We start from the raw sequence: 20,924 nt of genomic DNA, 5'->3' as shown, positions 1-20,924 counted from the left end.
AAATAAAACATATTAGGCATAAGGGCATGTTTTAGATTAAATTATTCAGCTTTTAACCGGTTTACTTTATTTTTATTTTGGGGTTCTATTTGTGAATTTAGTTTGGTTAATAAACTTTTTTCCAATGAATATTAAAAGGCTTAGTTTTAAAGTAGGTGCTTTTTAAAGCAGACAGGTGCAAAGGTAGAACCTACTGGTCGAATGCAGTCAAGATACATACATTACGTGTGATGTATGTGAATACAATCAAAAAGATGCCATTATTGACTTTGTCGAGACGTTCTAATACAGGTTATCATTATTACTACCTATAAACAATGTGAAACTGACTTTCGGTACATATTTCAAAATAAAAGTTTCAATATAACCTTGTTAGGGTAATCAGCCTGTGTTAAGCATATTTTACTAGCTACATGGATCTACTAAATATGAATATGACATCCGAATCAATTTAGGGCATGAACAATTTCAATTAATCATGAATAATGAGGAATTCAGGCTCTGTGTTCCCTGTCACTGAAGTTCAAAACTTCTGCTCTCTATCTACTGTGATTATTTTTACCAAACACTGCTTAACAAAGTTTTGTTTAAATACTTTTTTTTCTTCTATGTTGAGATGTGTAAGAGCAAAGTAGAAAATGTAATTTAAGGTTTAATCTTCAGTTCACTGATTGTCAGATGTACAGTAAAATGAGAAGCAGTAATCATTAGGTCTCTTAATATCTCTTAAAATCTCTCTCCTCTCGTCCCCCACTATCTATCTATCTATCTATCTATCTATCTATCTATCTATCTATCTATCTATCTATCTATATATATATATATATATATATATATATATATATATATATATATATATATATATATAATAGATATATATACATACATATATATATACACTCATTGTTTGTTGTGAGCTTTGTCAGTAGTTTGTTTCTCCACTTCTCTAATCTATACTCCATTTTGAATGTGAGAATCCTGCAGTAAAGCAATTATCCTGCAGACCAATTTTATTGGTCACTGCTGAAATTTGCTGGATTAACATTTGAAAGGTAAATGTTTGTCAGCAGCTTTGGTGGGAGGGCGTGGTGTGGGTGTGGCCAAACAGAGACCTCTGACCAGGGCATCAGACTGCTGAGAGCGTGATGGTAAAGCTTTTAGAGTTAGAGTTAGAGTTAGAGTGCTGAGGAGAGTCGGGAATAGAATACTCAACACAGCTCATCCTGTAAGTAACTCGAATCCTTCTTATTTAACTTTTATTTGTTCAATAAATGCATACAGGCCTGTGTTTTAACTGTGTACCCTATTATCTTCTAGCTGTATAATGCTGTTGTCACACAATACCTGTACAGTTCCATATATCAGCTGTAGTTAAAATGTTTCAGATTTGTAGGTCATGTCCATAAGTACAGACCTAAGTTAGTACAAAAATTTAAGTCATTTGAAAAGTGTTACTAAGGCTTATGTTGAAGAGCTAAGGCTGCATTAGCAATTATACTGACAGACAAGACATTATACATTAACAGAGTCACATGAAAGTTGGAGTGACTTGCAGGTGTCATGATTCTGTGATTTACGTCACCAGGACCATGTCTGTTGCTCATATTTAAATACATTTTGAATCTTTGATAATATTTTTCTTAATGTTTCACTGCACTTAAAAAATATATATTCTAGATATATTCTTAAGACTATGAAATGAAAAAATCCTTTAATTTCAGCTAATATCAATATAAAAAATATAAATTTTATATTATTTTAGGATATAAGTGCATAAATGTGTATCCAATAGGATATAATTTGGTTGTGTAATTAAAACACAATCAACATTAGTAATAATATGTCCCTATTATTTGTATTATATATAGGCAGGTGTTATTTGAGGTTAGCTTGGTATCAAATCATAAACCAGAAACCAAAGCATGTGTAAAGTATTAAGTAAACTTTTTTAAATCAATTTTATAAATTAAGATATTTATAGCAATACTGAAATGAAGACCATCTTATTATCATAAATTACACCCCACCCACCTATTGGTGTAATGTATGTGTTATGTGGTGGTTTTATCAGTGGGGGAGAGATAGTTTATATATATATATATATATATATATATATATATATATATATATATATATATATATATATATATATATATATATATATATAATTATTATTATTTAAATGACTTTTCCAATGTGTGTGTGTATCACACACACTTATATACTGAGACACTGAGATGTAGCCCATCAGAGGAGTTGTTATGTATGACATATGTTTGTGGCGGGATGTAAATTGTCTGTGGGATGAACTGTGAGAGTCAGAGCACCACAGAGCGTCCTCTATTCATCATGCCTGCTTCCCCTACCAGGCTCCAAACATGCACTGATGGTCATTTCCTACCAACACTGAGATGAGCAGCAACCTGAGAAGAACCCAGTCCCTGAAGAACCTCCCTGAGACCCATAAAGCATGGCTCACAGCAGACGGCGCCCTCCTGGACAGGAGGAAGACAGTTTCCCAGCTTGTACACCAGTAAATGGGACCCACTGTGAAATAGCTCAGAGGATCCCAGTTTAGTCTTACATAAATTCACCAGTCTAGATTCTGGTTCAGTTCTCTGCTCATCTGCGGAGCAAACCTTGTCCATCAAAAACCTCCCTGGGGTTTGTGAACTGATTACCTGACTCATATTTACAGGTCTTCAGAGGCTAAAGTGGGACCTTCTGGACGTCTTGTATCCTGTTTTATTTAGTCAGTGTACCATGAGAAGTATGTGCTAACTGCTGTCATATTCACAGGTACCAGAGCTACACAGACCTCAGGCATGCTGGCACAGAGGGCTGGCCAAAGGTACATGGCCAGTAACAGATGCCATCTTTCATATTTCATTTTTATCTTGTAGGCTTTCTGTATATTCTTTTTCAGTTCTTTATATATTTATTTCAGGATCTCTATGCTGACTTTATAGTTCACACATTAACGATGTTAGAGTTAACTAGCCAGAGTAACAGAGCGTCTAACTGTTTTGCAGATGACTGTAATGTTCTGGTTTCTGTTCCCTTGTTCCACAGTCACCTGTACAATTTAGAAAACAACATGATGAGATCAAAGGAAACAATCAAATCAAATCATGGGAAAGACCCACGCCTACAGGGGTCACAGGTCACAGCTCCTTAGGGTTCTCCTCTCTGAGCAGGAGTCGCTCCATGGATACCCTGTCTCTGAGAGACGTGCGAGGGACCAGTGCTCTGAGAGCCTGGTTTGAGTCTGAGACCAACCAGCAGCAGAAGAGCTTAAACAGCCAGAGGCTCAGTGCTGTACCCCCTACCAAAAACAGCCAGAGGCTCAGTGCTGAACCCCCTACCAAAAACAGCCAGAGGCTCAGTGCTGAACCCCCTACCAAAAACAGCCAGAGGCTCAGTGCTGTACCCCCTACCAAAAACAGCCAGAGGCTCAGTGCTGTACCCCCTACCAAAAACAGCCCAGCAAGTCATGAGACCGTGAGAGAACAGCAGAGAGATCATAGGTGGACTAACATTCCCACTAAAAATGACAAAATTCCTCAGGTATTTTCTTAAATATTGCTTACATAATATTATACATCTATCAGGTCATGAGATTATTGTGTCACGCCTCATTTCAGTGTTTGTTTGTGTATGTTGAGTAGACTCATATAGCCACAGAAATGTATAATTATATATGTTTATGAAACCATAATCTTCTCTAACAGTCCAGTACTGGAAAAACCACTGATTTGCAGCTGATATGTAAAGGTGACATGATGACTGAGGAATAGTTTTATAATGCAGATTTGCTGCAATAATTATTCTGCAGTGATTTGAGTGGCATCGCAGAGATAAAAATTTTAAACTGCTAAAAACCACCAACTGTGGTAATTCATATTTTAAATGTTATCATTGGCATAATAAATTTTTTGAAGACTTAAAAGATTTTATAAACAGAAAAGGATTAACTGTTCAGTACACATTTCCATGTCATAATGATCCATCATGCTTGAAGCAAAATTATAACAAAAACAAGTCACAAGCTGGTGCAAACATATAACATAACGACCAACATACAAGATAAACGACCATCAGGTGGAGAACTCACTATATTCACATATATTGTAATAATATTTTGCTTCAAACATAACCCTTTCTAAATTTGTGGTTATTGTAGGTGAAGGGTGTCACTTCTAAACCTGAGAGGTGGATAATCAAGGCTCCAGACTCAACGAACAAAAGTTTAGGGCATCTCAGTGGTGAGTAATTGTTGTATGTATGTGCGTATGTTGTATGTATGTGCGTATGTTGTATGTATGTGCGTATGTTGTATGTATGTGCGTATGTTGTATGTATGTGCGTATGTTGTATGTATGTGCGTATGTTGTATGTATGTGCGTATGTTGTATGTATGTACGTATGTTGTATGTATGTGCGTATGTTGTATGTATGTACGTATGTTGTATGTATGTGCGTATGTTGTATGTATGTGCGTATGTTGTATGTATGTGCGTATGTTGTATGTATGTACGTATGTTGTATGTATGTGCGTATGTTGTATGTATGTGCGTATGTTGTATGTATGTGCGTATGTTGTATGTATGTGCGTATGTTGTATGTATGTACGTATGTTGTATGTATGTGCGTATGTTGTATGTATGTACGTATGTTGTATGTATGTACGTATGTTGTATGTATGTGCGTATGTTGTATGTATGTGCGTATGTTGTATGTATGTGCGTATGTTGTATGTATGTGCGTATGTTGTATGTATGTACGTATGTTGTATGTATGTGCGTATGTTGTATGTATGTGCGTATGTTGTATGTATGTACGTATGTTGTATGTATGTGCGTATGTTGTATGTATGTACGTATGTTGTATGTATGTGCGTATGTTGTATGTATGTGCGTATGTTGTATGTATGTACGTATGTTGTATGTATGTACGTATGTTGTATGTATGTGCGTATGTTGTATGTATGTGCGTATGTTGTATGTATGTACGTATGTTGTATGTATGTACGTATGTTGTATGTATGTGTGTATGTTGTATGTATGTGCGTATGTTGTATGTATGTGCGTATGTTGTATGTATGTGCGTATGTTGTATGTATGTACGTATGTTGTATGTATGTACGTATGTTGTATGTATGTGTGTATGTTGTATGTATGTGCGTATGTTGTATGTATGTGCGTATGTTGTATGTATGTACGTATGTTGTATGTATGTGTGTATGTTGTATGTATGTGCGTATGTTGTATGTATGTGTGTATGTTGTATGTATGTACGTATGTTGTATGTATGTGCGTATGTTGTATGTATGTGCGTATGTTGTATGTATGTGCGTATGTTGTATGTATGTGCGTATGTTGTATGTATGTGTGTATGTTGTATGTATGTGCGTATGTTGTATGTATGTGCGTATGTTGTATGTATGTGCGTATGTTGTATGTATGTGCGTATGTTGTATGTATGTGCGTATGTTGTATGTATGTGCGTATGTTGTATGTATGTGTGTATGTTGTATGTATGTACGTATGTTGTATGTATGTGTGTATGTTGTATGTATGTGTGTATGTTGTATGTATGTACGTATGTTGTATGTATGTGTGTATGTTGTATGTATGTGCGTATGTTGTATGTATGTACGTATGTTGTATGTATGTGCGTATGTTGTATGTATGTACGTATGTTGTATGTATGTACGTATGTTGTATGTATGTGCGTATGTTGTATGTATGTGCGTATGTTGTATGTATGTACGTATGTTGTATGTATGTGTGTATGTTGTATGTATGTGTGTATGTTGTATGTATGTACGTATGTTGTATGTATGTGTGTATGTTGTATGTGTGTGTATGTTGTATGTATGTGCGTATGTTGTATGTATGTACGTATGTTGTATGTATGTACGTATGTTGTATGTATGTGTGTATGTTGTATGTATGTGTGTATGTTGTATGTATGTACGTATGTTGTATGTATGTGCGTATGTTGTATGTATGTGCGTATGTTGTATGTATGTGCGTATGTTGTATGTATGTACGTATGTTGTATGTATGTACGTATGTTGTATGTATGTGCGTATGTTGTATGTATGTACGTATGTTGTATGTATGTGCGTATGTTGTATGTATGTGCGTATGTTGTATGTATGTACGTATGTTGTATGTATGTGCGTATGTTGTATGTATGTGCGTATGTTGTATGTATGTACGTATGTTGTATGTATGTACGTATGTTGTATGTATGTGCGTATGTTGTATGTATGTGCGTATGTTGTATGTATGTGCGTATGTTGTATGTATGTGCGTATGTTGTATGTATGTTGTATGTTGTATGTATGTACGTATGTTGTATGTATGTGCGTATGTTGTATGTATGTGCGTATGTTGTATGTATGTGCGTATGTTGTATGTATGTACGTATGTTGTATGTATGTGCGTATGTTGTATGTATGTGCGTATGTTGTATGTATGTGCGTATGTTGTATGTATGTGCGTATGTTGTATGTATGTACGTATGTTGTATGTATGTGCGTATGTTGTATGTATGTACGTATGTTGTATGTATGTGCGTATGTTGTATGTATGTACGTATGTTGTATGTATGTACGTATGTTGTATGTATGTACGTATGTTGTATGTATGTGCGTATGTTGTATGTATGTGCGTATGTTGTATGTATGTGCGTATGTTGTATGTATGTACATATGTTGTATGTATGTACGTATGTTGTATGTATGTGCGTATGTTGTATGTATGTGCGTATGTTGTATGTATGTGCGTATGTTGTATGTATGTGCGTATGTTGTATGTATGTGCGTATGTTGTATGTATGTACGTATGTTGTATGTATGTGCGTATGTTGTATGTATGTGCGTATGTTGTATGTATGTGCGTATGTTGTATGTATGTACGTATGTTGTATGTATGTGCGTATGTTGTATGTATGTGCGTATGTTGTATGTATGTACGTATGTTGTATGTATGTGCGTATGTTGTATGTATGTGCGTATGTTGTATGTATGTGCGTATGTTGTATGTATGTGCGTATGTTGTATGTATGTGTGTATGTTGTATGTATGTGCGTATGTTGTATGTATGTGCGTATGTTGTATGTATGTGCGTATGTTGTATGTATGTACGTATGTTGTATGTATGTGCGTATGTTGTATGTATGTGCGTATGTTGTATGTATGTGCGTATGTTGTATGTATGTACGTATGTTGTATGTATGTGCGTATGTTGTATGTATGTGCGTATGTTGTATGTATGTGCGTATGTTGTATGTATGTGCGTATGTTGTATGTATGTACGTATGTTGTATGTATGTGTGTATGTTGTATGTATGTGCGTATGTTGTATGTATGTACGTATGTTGTATGTATGTGCGTATGTTGTATGTATGTGCGTATGTTGTATGTATGTGCGTATGTTGTATGTATGTGCGTATGTTGTATGTATGTGTGTATGTTGTATGTATGTGCGTATGTTGTATGTATGTGCGTATGTTGTATGTATGTACGTCTGTTGTATGTATGTGCGTATGTTGTATGTATGTGCGTATGTTGTATGTATGTGCGTATGTTGTATGTATGTGTGTATGTTGTATGTATGTGCGTATGTTGTATGTATGTGTGTATGTTGTATGTATGTACGTATGTTGTATGTATGTGTGTATGTTGTATGTATGTGTGTATGTTGTATGTATGTGTGTATGTTGTATGTATGTACGTATGTTGTATGTATGTGTGTATGTTGTATGTATGTGCGTATGTTGTATGTATGTACGTATGTTGTATGTATGTATGTATGTTGTATGTATGTGCGTATGTTGTATGTATGTACGTATGTTGTATGTATGTACGTATGTTGTATGTATGTGCGTATGTTGTATGTATGTGCGTATGTTGTATGTATGTACGTATGTTGTATGTATGTGTGTATGTTGTATGTATGTGTGTATGTTGTATGTATGTACGTATGTTGTATGTATGTGTGTATGTTGTATGTATGTGTGTATGTTGTATGTATGTGCGTATGTTGTATGTATGTACGTATGTTGTATGTATGTACGTATGTTGTATGTATGTGTGTATGTTGTATGTATGTGTGTATGTTGTATGTATGTACGTATGTTGTATGTATGTGTGTATGTTGTATGTATGTGCGTATGTTGTATGTATGTGCGTATGTTGTATGTATGTGCGTATGTTGTATGTATGTGCGTATGTTGTATGTATGTACGTATGTTGTATGTATGTGTGTATGTTGTATGTATGTGCGTATGTTGTATGTATGTGCGTATGTTGTATGTATGTGCGTATGTTGTATGTATGTGCGTATGTTGTATGTATGTGTGTATGTTGTATGTATGTGCGTATGTTGTATGTATGTACGTATGTTGTATGTATGTGCGTATGTTGTATGTATGTGCGTATGTTGTATGTATGTACGTATGTTGTATGTATGTGCGTATGTTGTATGTATGTGCGTATGTTGTATGTATGTGCGTATGTTGTATGTATGTGCGTATGTTGTATGTATGTACGTATGTTGTATGTATGTGCGTATGTTGTATGTATGTGCGTATGTTGTATGTATGTGCGTATGTTGTATGTATGTGTGTATGTTGTATGTATGTGCGTATGTTGTATGTATGTGTGTATGTTGTATGTATGTGCGTATGTTGTATGTATGTGCGTATGTTGTATGTATGTACGTATGTTGTATGTATGTGCGTATGTTGTATGTATGTGCGTATGTTGTATGTATGTACGTATGTTGTATGTATGTGCGTATGTTGTATGTATGTGCGTATGTTGTATGTATGTACGTATGTTGTATGTATGTACGTATGTTGTATGTATGTGCGTATGTTGTATGTATGTACGTATGTTGTATGTATGTGCGTATGTTGTATGTATGTGCGTATGTTGTATGTATGTGCGTATGTTGTATGTATGTACGTATGTTGTATGTATGTGCGTATGTTGTATGTATGTACGTATGTTGTATGTATGTGCGTATGTTGTATGTATGTGTGTATGTTGTATGTATGTACGTATGTTGTATGTATGTACGTATGTTGTATGTATGTGCGTATGTTGTATGTATGTACGTATGTTGTATGTATGTGCGTATGTTGTATGTATGTGCGTATGTTGTATGTATGTGCGTATGTTGTATGTATGTGCGTATGTTGTATGTATGTGCGTATGTTGTATGTATGTACGTATGTTGTATGTATGTGCGTATGTTGTATGTATGTGCGTATGTTGTATGTATGTGTGTATGTTGTATGTATGTGCGTATGTTGTATGTATGTGCGTATGTTGTATATATGTGCGTATGTTGTATGTATGTGCGTATGTTGTATGTATGTGTGTATGTTGTATGTATGTGCGTATGTTGTATGTATGTACGTATGTTGTATGTATGTGCGTATGTTGTATGTATGTACGTATGTTGTATGTATGTGCGTATGTTGTATGTATGTGCGTATGTTGTATGTATGTGCGTATGTTGTATGTATGTACGTATGTTGTATGTATGTGCGTATGTTGTATGTATGTGCGTATGTTGTATGTATGTGCGTATGTTGTATGTATGTGCGTATGTTGTATGTATGTACGTATGTTGTATGTATGTGCGTATGTTGTATGTATGTGCGTATGTTGTATGTATGTGCGTATGTTGTATGTATGTGTGTATGTTGTATGTATGTGCGTATGTTGTATGTATGTGCGTATGTTGTATGTATGTGCGTATGTTGTATGTATGTGCGTATGTTGTATGTATGTGCGTATGTTGTATGTATGTTGTATGTTGTATGTATGTGCGTATGTTGTATGTATGTGCGTATGTTGTATGTATGTGCGTATGTTGTATGTATGTACGTATGTTGTATGTATGTGCGTATGTTGTATGTATGTACGTATGTTGTATGTATGTGCGTATGTTGTATGTATGTGCGTATGTTGTATGTATGTGTGTATGTTGTATGTATGTGCGTATGTTGTATGTATGTGCGTATGTTGTATATATGTGCGTATGTTGTATGTATGTGCGTATGTTGTATGTATGTGTGTATGTTGTATGTATGTGCGTATGTTGTATGTATGTGCGTATGTTGTATGTATGTGCGTATGTTGTATGTATGTACGTATGTTGTATGTATGTACGTATGTTGTATGTATGTGCGTATGTTGTATGTATGTGCGTATGTTGTATGTATGTGCGTATGTTGTATGTATGTGTGTATGTTGTATGTATGTGTGTATGTTGTATGTATGTACGTATGTTGTATGTATGTGCGTATGTTGTATGTATGTACGTATGTTGTATGTATGTGCGTATGTTGTATGTATGTGCGTATGTTGTATGTATGTGCGTATGTTGTATGTATGTACGTATGTTGTATGTATGTGCGTATGTTGTATGTATGTGCGTATGTTGTATGTATGTGCGTATGTTGTATGTATGTACGTATGTTGTATGTATGTGCGTATGTTGTATGTATGTGCGTATGTTGTATGTATGTACGTATGTTGTATGTATGTGTGTATGTTGTATGTATGTGCGTATGTTGTATGTATGTGCGTATGTTGTATGTATGTGCGTATGTTGTATGTATGTGCGTATGTTGTATGTATGTGCGTATGTTGTATGTATGTTGTATGTATGTGCGTATGTTGTATGTATGTGCGTATGTTGTATGTATGTACGTATGTTGTATGTATGTACGTATGTTGTATGTATGTGCGTATGTTGTATGTATGTGTGTATGTTGTATGTATGTGCGTATGTTGTATGTATGTGCGTATGTTGTATGTATGTGTGTATGTTGTATGTATGTTGTATGTTGTATGTATGTGCGTATGTTGTATGTATGTGTGTATGTTGTATGTATGTGCGTATGTTGTATGTATGTGCGTATGTTGTATGTATGTGCGTATGTTGTATGTATGTACGTATGTTGTATGTATGTGCGTATGTTGTATGTATGTGCGTATGTTGTATGTATGTGCGTATGTTGTATGTATGTGTGTATGTTGTATGTATGTGCGTATGTTGTATGTATGTGCGTATGTTGTATGTATGTGCGTATGTTGTATGTATGTTGTATGTTGTATGTATGTGCGTATGTTGTATGTATGTGCGTATGTTGTATGTATGTGCGTATGTTGTATGTATGTGCGTATGTTGTATGTATGTGTGTATGTTGTATGTATGTGTGTATGTTGTATGTATGTACGTATGTTGTATGTATGTACGTATGTTGTATGTTGTATGTATGTACGTATGTTGTATGTATGTGCGTATGTTGTATGTATGTGTGTATGTTGTATGTATGTGTGTATGTTGTATGTATGTGCGTATGTTGTATGTATGTGCATATGTTGTATGTATGTGTGTATGTTGTATGTATGTGTGTATGTTGTATGTATGTACGTATGTTGTATGTATGTACGTATGTTGTATGTTGTATGTATGTACGTATGTTGTATGTATGTGCGTATGTTGTATGTATGTGTGTATGTTGTATGTATGTGTGTATGTTGTATGTATGTGCGTATGTTGTATGTATGTGCGTATGTTGTATGTATGTGCGTATGTTGTATGTATGTACGTATGTTGTATGTATGTGCGTATGTTGTATGTATGTTGTATGTTGTATGTATGTGCGTATGTTGTATGTATGTGCGTATGTTGTATGTATGTGTGTATGTTGTATGTATGTGTGCGCTACGGAAGCTAGCAACTCTTGGTTCTGCTTTCGTGTTTTTTCATTTAGCCACTGAGCTTAGCACAGCTGGTTAAGGATGTGAGACAAGACACCTCATTGGCTGAGAGGATTCTAGTTAATCACCACTCACACCAGAAGCGTGCAGGGCTGGCAGGATTAGTCAGACTTCATCTCTGATTATTTATAAGTGGCGGCACACCATTTCACACCAGTCTGAACTGTACAATCCCTGGTTCACCAGCCTCCACCTCAGCCTCCACCTCAGCCTCCACCTCAGCCTCCACCTCAGCCTCCACCTCAGCGTTCACACAAGAGTCTATCCCCAGTGTGAAGGCCCGGTCAACTCTCTATCTGTCAAAGATAGCAGCAGCAGATGCCTCAGGACCCACCAGCCAGGACGTAAGTGACGTTTGACCCATGTACTAATACAGTGATACATTAGTACTAATTCATATATGTGTGTGTGTGTGTGTGTGTGTGTGTGTGTGTGTGTGTGTGTGTGTGTGTGTGTGTGTGTGTGTGTGGATTTTTTGTGTTACAAAATCTGAACAGGCATGTCATGAATGCAAGGGATGAACATAAAACATTCAGTTAAACTAAGAAAGTTTTATTTTTTATGAAGGTTCATTCTTTAAGACAACTTGAAAGATCTTTGTACATGTCAGTTACTCTGTTGCATCATAAAATTTGAAAAAAGTTTGTGCTGCCAGGCAGGCCTGAATGTGACGCTCTTCTCAAGAACTATAAATCTTCAACATTAAAGGTGCAATACCATATGTTCTCCCTATAGGTCTACTATTTCCAGAGGTATATTAACAGCATTGTTGTGTTTATGTGTGGCTTTATATAAGGAAGCTGGATGACATTAACCCAACCATTATGGTCTCTCTTTAAACCATTATGGTCTCTCTTAAAATCATTATTGTCTCTTTTCCTATAGAAGAACTGGCATAATGTGGGAATTGCAAATAACATGATTTCTTAATTTATTTAGATACTGTGATCAATAGGAACCTTTTATTGTTCTCATTGCTTTCTGTTAAGCATGAAATATATGTTAAGAAGATAAACGATTGAAACAATATAACAAGAGCCTAATGGTAGGTGATGAGATTCTCTGTTATCTGGAAGACTTTTTTTTCACCATTTGTTTCACTGATGACAGACTGAGAGCATGTAATTGCTCCCGAAATCATGTTTCTGCTAATTGTTTTAAAAGATGGTGCCACACTGGCCAAATTATTGATCCTTTTAGCTCACTGAAATAAGGATCAAATTACTCGCGAATGTGGCTTTTCACTAGATGAAAAGAGATGAAATAAGATAATCCAGGGAGAAAAATAAGAATATGGTTCAGAAAAATTTATATGTTAGTTAGCATGAATGTGACCGGCAGGAAGTGCGAAATAAAATGGAAGTGAGTCTCAGGGAAAAGGAGGTTTTAATGAATAAAGTGAGCAAACAAAAAAAACCCGTGACAAGATCCAAATTAAGGATGCAATGACCAGCAGTCAACTGGTACAAATACAAGACATATATAGTATAGACCAGAGGTCACCAACAGGCGGGACGAACACAGTGCACCAACAACAAGACAACTGCCGCTGTATACGGGGGCGACCAGTAGGGGGCCCGCCATACCGTGACAATGAAAATATGTTTTCTTCGAATAACAAAACCAGTATCATTTAAACCAAACACTTTAGAAGTGTTTTCTTGCTAATCCCAAATAATGTCATCAATAGGAATGCCCTCACCCTGTCAGTGGGCCTATATATTGAGAAGGATTCAGTTATCCACCACCAAGTCCATCAGAAGGACTGTGGATATGTGTGACCTTCACCACGCTAGCCCTCTATTATCTGAGGATTTACATCCGAGGATCTGAGGAGCCGAGCTTGTTATAAGTTACACAGAGCTCATACATGATCATGAGCTATAGAGGGTCGGCCACTGTTTATACCAATTTATGACCATAATGTAAACTTCATAACATTACACCAGTAACTAAGGTTACAGATAATATCACAGAATGAGATTAATTATCTTGTGACCATCCTCAGACTCGGGAGAACATCACTGGGTCAAGAAGGCAAAACAAACAAAGCTTGGTAGGACCGATATATTTCACTTATTTAAATACACTCACACAAGTATAAGCATTTAGTGATGATATCTGCATTTTGAGGTAACATTTTTAAGATAACAGCTAACACACTGGTTGATGTGTTAGCGATTTCCTGCATAGCCACAGCATCTAATTTTTAAGTCTTTACTTGAAAATTGTTAAATGATGAGTGTAGAAGGCATGTGCAGTGATTTACTGTGCTTTTAAAATGTCCGCCCAAACACAGCGACCATTTTGAAATGAGCTTTAAAGTCTCTTGTAGTTTTTTTTATGTAGCTTGTCTAGTTCACGATAACTGAAGCCACATTTCATTCAGGAAATTAGAATGAGAATGACCTTTTTGTTGCTCTCCGAGGTCCTGTCCCCTGCCAAACTGGTGTGCTCTTCATGCCACACTGAGGTTTATCCCATGGAGAAAATTACAGCGGACAAACATACTCTCCATATCAACTGTTTCTGCTGTAAACATTGCAGGAAAAAACTCAGGTGAGTGTTTATGTCAAGCAAATGAAAATTCTGGTCAGTTAATTGAAGCAGAAGAAGACATCTTTACGTAAAATGTGAGCTTTGGTGCAAAAATGACATTTCACCAGCTTTTAGAGAGCCGTCCAGAATCAGACCGTTATTTCCATTTATACTGGACTCATCAGATTCAGTGTTTGTACATGATCTGTTTCTTGCAGCCTTCACAATTACTCTGCTCTTCACGGAGAGTTCTACTGCTCATCACATTACCAACAACTATTCAAGAAAAAGGGAAATTATGATGAAGGATTTGGCTACAAGCAGCACAAAGACAACTGGCTTAAAAAGACAGATGACTCAACACCTGAGAAGATCGACCCAGCACCCAAATATGAATTAACCAGTGTTTCTGGTTCACCACCTTTACGCAAAAGAGAGAGAGATGTCAACAATGGAAACTGCTCTAGACCTAGGAACAAACTAAGCATTAGTTGGCCACCAGAAAAGAAGGGAAACAATCAGAAGGGAACTTCTGACTTTCTGATGACTCAGAAAGCAACTGACAGAAAAAAACACGAAACATCCTCAGATAAATTAAACTCTGGAAATGTGTACAAGACTACGTCTAACTCTGGTCACCATGAAACAGACCGACAGACAGACAGACCATCACCTTCCGTGCAAGAAAAGACAGACAAAAGACCTTTTTTAAGAAAACACATGGAAATGCCTCTGCAATCTGAATTTGGACGTAATTATAGGAGTTTAAAATCTTTGTCAGAAGTCGCAGATGTTACTTTGGTCCATAAAATACGAGGCAAACTTCTACAAGATGGAGGGGAGAACAAACTAAAGCCAGACAGTGATTCTCGTAATCTTGAGTTTCCAAGGACGCAGAAACCGGTAAAAATGAAAAGTGTCCATTTCTCTTCGATAACGTGCTCTGAAGACGACCGGACAAACCAGACACGAGCGCTAGAGACAGAAGGAGGCACGGCCGCTGAAACGGCCTCCCATTCCGCCGCAGCTTATAATCTGTGCACAGGTCAGGATGGTGATATTGCAACAAATCATGTTGGACAAGACAGAAGCTCTGAAAAAGACAGAGATGATCTCTCGGCTAATGGGATGAGTAAAACTAGTGAAGACTTAAATAAACATTGTAATCCTGATGCAGACCAAAAGCATGAGGTTCTTCAGTTAAACTCTGGACAGTTTCAGGAGAGATCTATGGCAGAAAAACAGACAACAGCAGCATTATCAGATATAAGTCCCGAGACAAAAGTGAGAGCGGCTTTATTATCAGATATCATGCCTCCTGAGACTAACGAGACATTCATCAATGCCAAGGGGAATCAAACTCCGAATAAATTATCACACACTGATGAAAATGAAACAAAAGAGCTTGAAAAACTAGTTGATAAAACAGCTACTAAAAAGGGTTCACTGTCTAAAGGGAAAAGTCCTCTAATGAAACTCTTTAAATCTGGCTCAAAAGAAAATGAAGAAAATGTTAATTTGAATGAACCAGAGATGGACTCTAGGAAATCCTACTCTAAACCCAAGAATATGCTGAGCAAACTCTTTCAGTCCTCAACAGAGAGAGGAGTAAGCCTGAAAAAAATACAAGAGACCAACTCAGCTGAAACAGCTGGTACCAATACCAACTCAAATGAAATAATTAACACCACCTCTAATGATAAAGTTAAGATCACCTCAAATGAAACAGTTAAGACCAACTCAAATGAAACAGTTAAGACCAATTCAAATGAAACAGCTTGCACCAATACCAACTCTAATGAAACAGCCTGCACCAATACCAACTCAAATGAAACAGGCTGCACCAATGAAGAACAAAGGGAAGACAGGTTTAAGACAATGATAACTAACGAAAACGATGCATCATCATTTCTTTCTACTCCAGATCACCTTACAAATATATATGATAGCACTAAAGACATAAACTCTTTGTCTTTGACATGCATTTCCCAGGGTACTGAGTCCTTGTCAGAGCCTGATGTGTTTAAGGCTGCAGAATCCCTTCAGAGAGATATGTGTGAAGTGGGTAGTGATTTTATAAGACCAGCCACTACTGAGCCAAATTTAATAAGTTCTCTCAAGACAGATGATACAGCTGACTTCTTTGCTGAATCAAGTGATGTTTCACAAACAGCGACCCCCCAGATGAACCCACTGGCGTTCCCAGAATGTGAAGCATTTCTGAGTGTAGACCAAGGAACTTTGACAGACATGGTGAAATCTGAAGCAAGAGCGACAGTATCAGCTGAAGAGCAGGAGGCCAAAATGGATTTGAATGAGCACGACTGGTTTGGAGCAGTGACCGAGGGCGGAGGTCAGAATGGCCCATCAGACGATACCAGCCACACTGAACCGAACATTGACGTTTTTGGTTTTTCAGAATTACAGATGGAAGCAAATGTGAAGAATGTCAGTCATATGGATTTCTCAGGTCATGAGGATAATAATAATGCATCTTTCAAGCAAGAACATGACACGTTAGAGGACATGGCTTTACCTGTGGCCTCTGATCAAACGGATGTTCTCCATGGTAACTTTCACTTGATGACAACAAGTCACAATGGAAATCAAAGTCCTGCAGAAAAAGTACAGGATCGTTTCTGTCAAAATGAAGTTTATGACCTGTTTCCTTCAGAGACAGGCCCGTCAACACAATTAAACATCTCTGATGTGTTTGACCAAAACATTTCAGTGCAAGAAGAGATTCTGGCAACTCAAGAAGAAGCTTTTGACACTATCAGACCTGAACGGGATCCATCAGCACAGTGGGATGTGCTGCACATGTTTGACAAAAATGAATCTGCGTTAGACACGGCTAGATTAGACCAAAGTGAAGTTATTGATCTGTTCAGCTCTGATAATGATCTGTGCTCCACTGCAGTGAAGCAAAATATTTTTGACCCCTTTTATGACCCCTTCCAAAGTGATATTGGAACAGCACTAAATACGGTTGCTATGGAGTCATCAAAACCAAACTCAGGCCTGCTCGATGTCTTCCCTGGATTAGAAAGTCAACGCGGTGAATCTGAGATGGAGAAGAATGATCTACTTCCAGAAGACACACTTACCTCATGCAGCACTATGACTGCAGTACAGACACAAGACGGTTCACACTGCAGTAATGACTGGATGTCTGAATTCTTTAACTAAAACAGTTTATGTTCACATTATGATCATCAGAATTGCATACGAGTTGACAACATGAAAATGAGAAAAATAGATGTACTTTATTTCCTTTTAATCATGATGCATTTGTAGCACATAACCTAGAATCAACATCACCTTACACATAGGAAAGACATAATATTGAGTTTCTGTGAATCACTGAAATGCATAAATATTTTTCTATTATTATACATCTGAGTTATTACTGAATGACAGAATACATATAAAGTTAATTCTGACAGCTGAGATCACATTAGCTGTTAATTGTTTTCCCAGGGTTACTGTAAAATAAAGAAAAAGTGATTCAATCCAATTAGGTTAAACCATCTGTCTCATAAAAATATTATTTTACAAGTATTAGATTAATTAACTTTTTAATTATTACTTTTTTATTTATTTTAATCTTTTAAATTATTATTTTATTTTTATTATCTATGAAAAATTATCTATATTTTATTATCTATCTGTGGCATTTGAGAGAGAACTTACGCATCAATTGATTAATAGTAGCAATCCTGAATAATAAGAATAAAAAATATCATAATAAAACCTCTTAATGAACAACTACCATTACAAATGTTTGTTTTAAATTTAAAAATATTCTGCTACCTACAGATTTATCATCTTATTATTACCAGAATCATGTCTACTATTCTATATGCTACCTGTGCTGTTTGGGTTTATTCATAACATGTTTTTAATCAAACACAATTGTGTCACAGTGCAGCTTTACAGAAATCTTGGTTTAGAAATTATCCAAATGGACCAGCAGGGGGTGGCAGTGAGAGAAAATTGCTAGAAAAACGAATAAATAGAAATAATAGAAATAGAAATAATAGAAATAATAAATAAATACACAGAGTACATAAAGCTAGCTGGAGGTTTAACATACAGTGAACAGTTATACAGTGTAATAAAGTTAGCTGCGTCTTTATGGTTCAGTAGTCATAAGGCAGTGTAGTAATAAAGATTTTAATAAAGAAAATTAAGATGAGTTTATAGGAGGCTATTTATTATCACAGGAGGGTGAATCACATGGTCAAACTGAACAACCTGCAAGATTAAACAGATCCAATCCAGTAAAAGATCACACAGCTAGTGTAACACATCAGGTGACTGTGTGAGATATGATAACACCAATCCCTTCAGCAGGGGATTGGAGCAGGAGCATACGCACACACACACACACACACACACACACACACACACACACACACACACACACACACACACAAACACACTCAAGCACACACATACACATACACACACACACACATACACACACAAACACACTCATATACACACACACATAAATACGCCCAATGCACACACACAAATTCACAGAGTTTGAAAGAGACAATATACAAGGATATTATAGAATACAAAGATGGACAAAATAATTAATGTAATGTAATATTTGACAGGTAGTAAGGACATTTAGTCTACAGAACAGTGTTAATCTTTCCTCTCATGCAGGTTTTGGGCTGTGTGTAATTACGTAGTGGATAATTTTTATTAAGTAAATAAAACTTTTTTTTAGGAACAGGGAGAAACCTGCATCACACTCCATTCTGGAACCTCCAGGACAGGATCAGACCTCCGTTATGAGTCAGTCGACGAGGCCATGATTATCTTTAAAGATAAACACAGCAGTCATATCAGCCTGTGCTCATGTAAAATGGTTTCATATTCCTTGTTTCTTATGCAACCACTACAAATCAATCAGACCTAATGACTCATGCAAAATTCACCAGCATATACTGTAGGCTGAAGACGCTTTTTCAGTGTTAATACATCACAGAATCAGAAAGGGTAAAGTGACTCATTAGACCAAATTCATTTTAGTCCATCAAGCCAGAGTCCATATTTAATTCTCCTTATATCAGATTATGAGTCTTTGTGCTCAGGCTGACACACACTGTTAATTGATATCCAGACTAATGTAACCTAATATGTAGCCTGTGTATTTACCTTCATGATTGTTGAAGCTATTCCCAAACTCCTAATATCTCCTAGTAACTTCTAGTATCTCCAAATATCTCCCAACATCTAGTCAGCAGCAGTATTCCTGTCTCTGTCCTACAAGTGTAAGGATTTGTGCTTTAGTAACTATCAAGGAGCAAAGTCCTGCCAGCAGAATGCTGGACCTGATCTTCCCAATAGATTAAGTGTGAAGTGTGACTGAGAAGAGCAGGAAATGCAGGAACAGCAGAACTTGCAGGAACAACATGGGCGGAGCATGTAGGAACAGCAGGAACAGCACAGCATACAGGAACAGTAGAACATGTAGGAACAATGTATACAGTACATGCAGGAACAGCACAGCATCCACATGAACAGAGCATACAGGGACAGCATGTGTGCACATTGCTGGCATAGGTAAAAGAAAATGGTGGTCAGATCAGATCATACACTTATCTAAGAAGCCCTGAAATATTCATGAGCATTTAACATCATATGCATTCTTAATAGCATGAGGATTGTGGTTCTGGGAAGGAGAGAGTCAATTGCCTGTTTGGACAAAGGCTCTACGACGTGTTACGTGCAGAAACATCATTATAAACAGTCCTGTTCATAATCTGGTATTTTTCAGAAGAACTGAGGAGATTGTTATGTGCAGAAGTGTCAAGTGTATTTGGTCAAAGGACAGCGTCCAATATATTCATGCATGAACAACAGACTTCAAAGGAAAACCTCCATGTCACTCCCAGATGAATGAAACACTTTTCCCACTTGTTTTGAGGTAGATCCTGCCCCACCCCCCTGAACGAGACCCCAACTCCCACCACCACAAGGTAGCCAGTCCAGACAGCATTCCTGGATGTGTTCTTAAAAACAGACGGATCCGCTGATGACGCTGTAGCCCTGACACAACACCCTCCGCTTTCACCTCTGGGCAGGAGGAACCCACGTGTGATGGTACTGTTGTGGAGTACACCTCAGCGTACAAAGCCACAGTCCCCTCAAAGCTCGACAAGAAGCTACATGCTACGCGCTTCTCTGTGCAGCTGGAACCTCAACTTCCTGTCAGGCTGTCAGCAGGTGGTAACCACAGGCAGTATCACCTCCTCCTCATCGACTCGCTCTACAGGGGTGCCCCAGGGCTGTGTGCTAGGCCCTCTGCTGTATTCCTTGTACACACATGACAGGACAGCCACACACACACACACACACACACACACACACACAATGTCTGGATTATTGATTATTACATTTGCTGATGACAACCTTTGGAGAGAATATCAGTGACCTCATACTGGTGCCAGAAGAAGAGCTTCGCACTCAACGTTAGCAAGACCAGGAAGCACGGCAGGCATCAAGCAGATGTCCATTACCATCAATGAGATGGAATTACAGTATGGAGCAG

At 37.0% G+C, this 20,924-nt stretch overlaps 1 protein-coding gene across 1 annotated transcript; it reads left to right on the top strand.

Moving 5' to 3' along the window:
* The first annotated feature begins 1,026 nt into the window (after positions 1-1,026).
* Positions 1,027-18,126, top strand: LOC143482520 (uncharacterized). Its single transcript, XM_076980869.1, has 9 exons — positions 1,027-1,225; positions 2,370-2,533; positions 2,800-2,851; positions 3,073-3,567; positions 4,184-4,265; positions 12,002-12,159; positions 13,824-13,871; positions 14,244-14,374; positions 14,572-18,126. The coding sequence occupies exons 2-9, from the start codon at positions 2,412-2,414 to the stop codon at positions 17,540-17,542; spliced, it is 4,059 nt and encodes a 1,352-aa protein (XP_076836984.1). The 5' UTR covers positions 1,027-1,225; positions 2,370-2,411; the 3' UTR covers positions 17,543-18,126.
* Positions 18,127-20,924: the final 2,798 nt, after the last annotated feature.

This window comes from Brachyhypopomus gauderio, chromosome 19 (genome assembly GCF_052324685.1).
Source record: "Brachyhypopomus gauderio isolate BG-103 chromosome 19, BGAUD_0.2, whole genome shotgun sequence".
Lineage (NCBI taxonomy): Eukaryota > Metazoa > Chordata > Actinopteri > Gymnotiformes > Hypopomidae > Brachyhypopomus > Brachyhypopomus gauderio.
The sequence above is the reverse complement of the archived record's forward strand: the minus strand, read 5'-3'. Positions and strand labels throughout refer to the sequence as shown.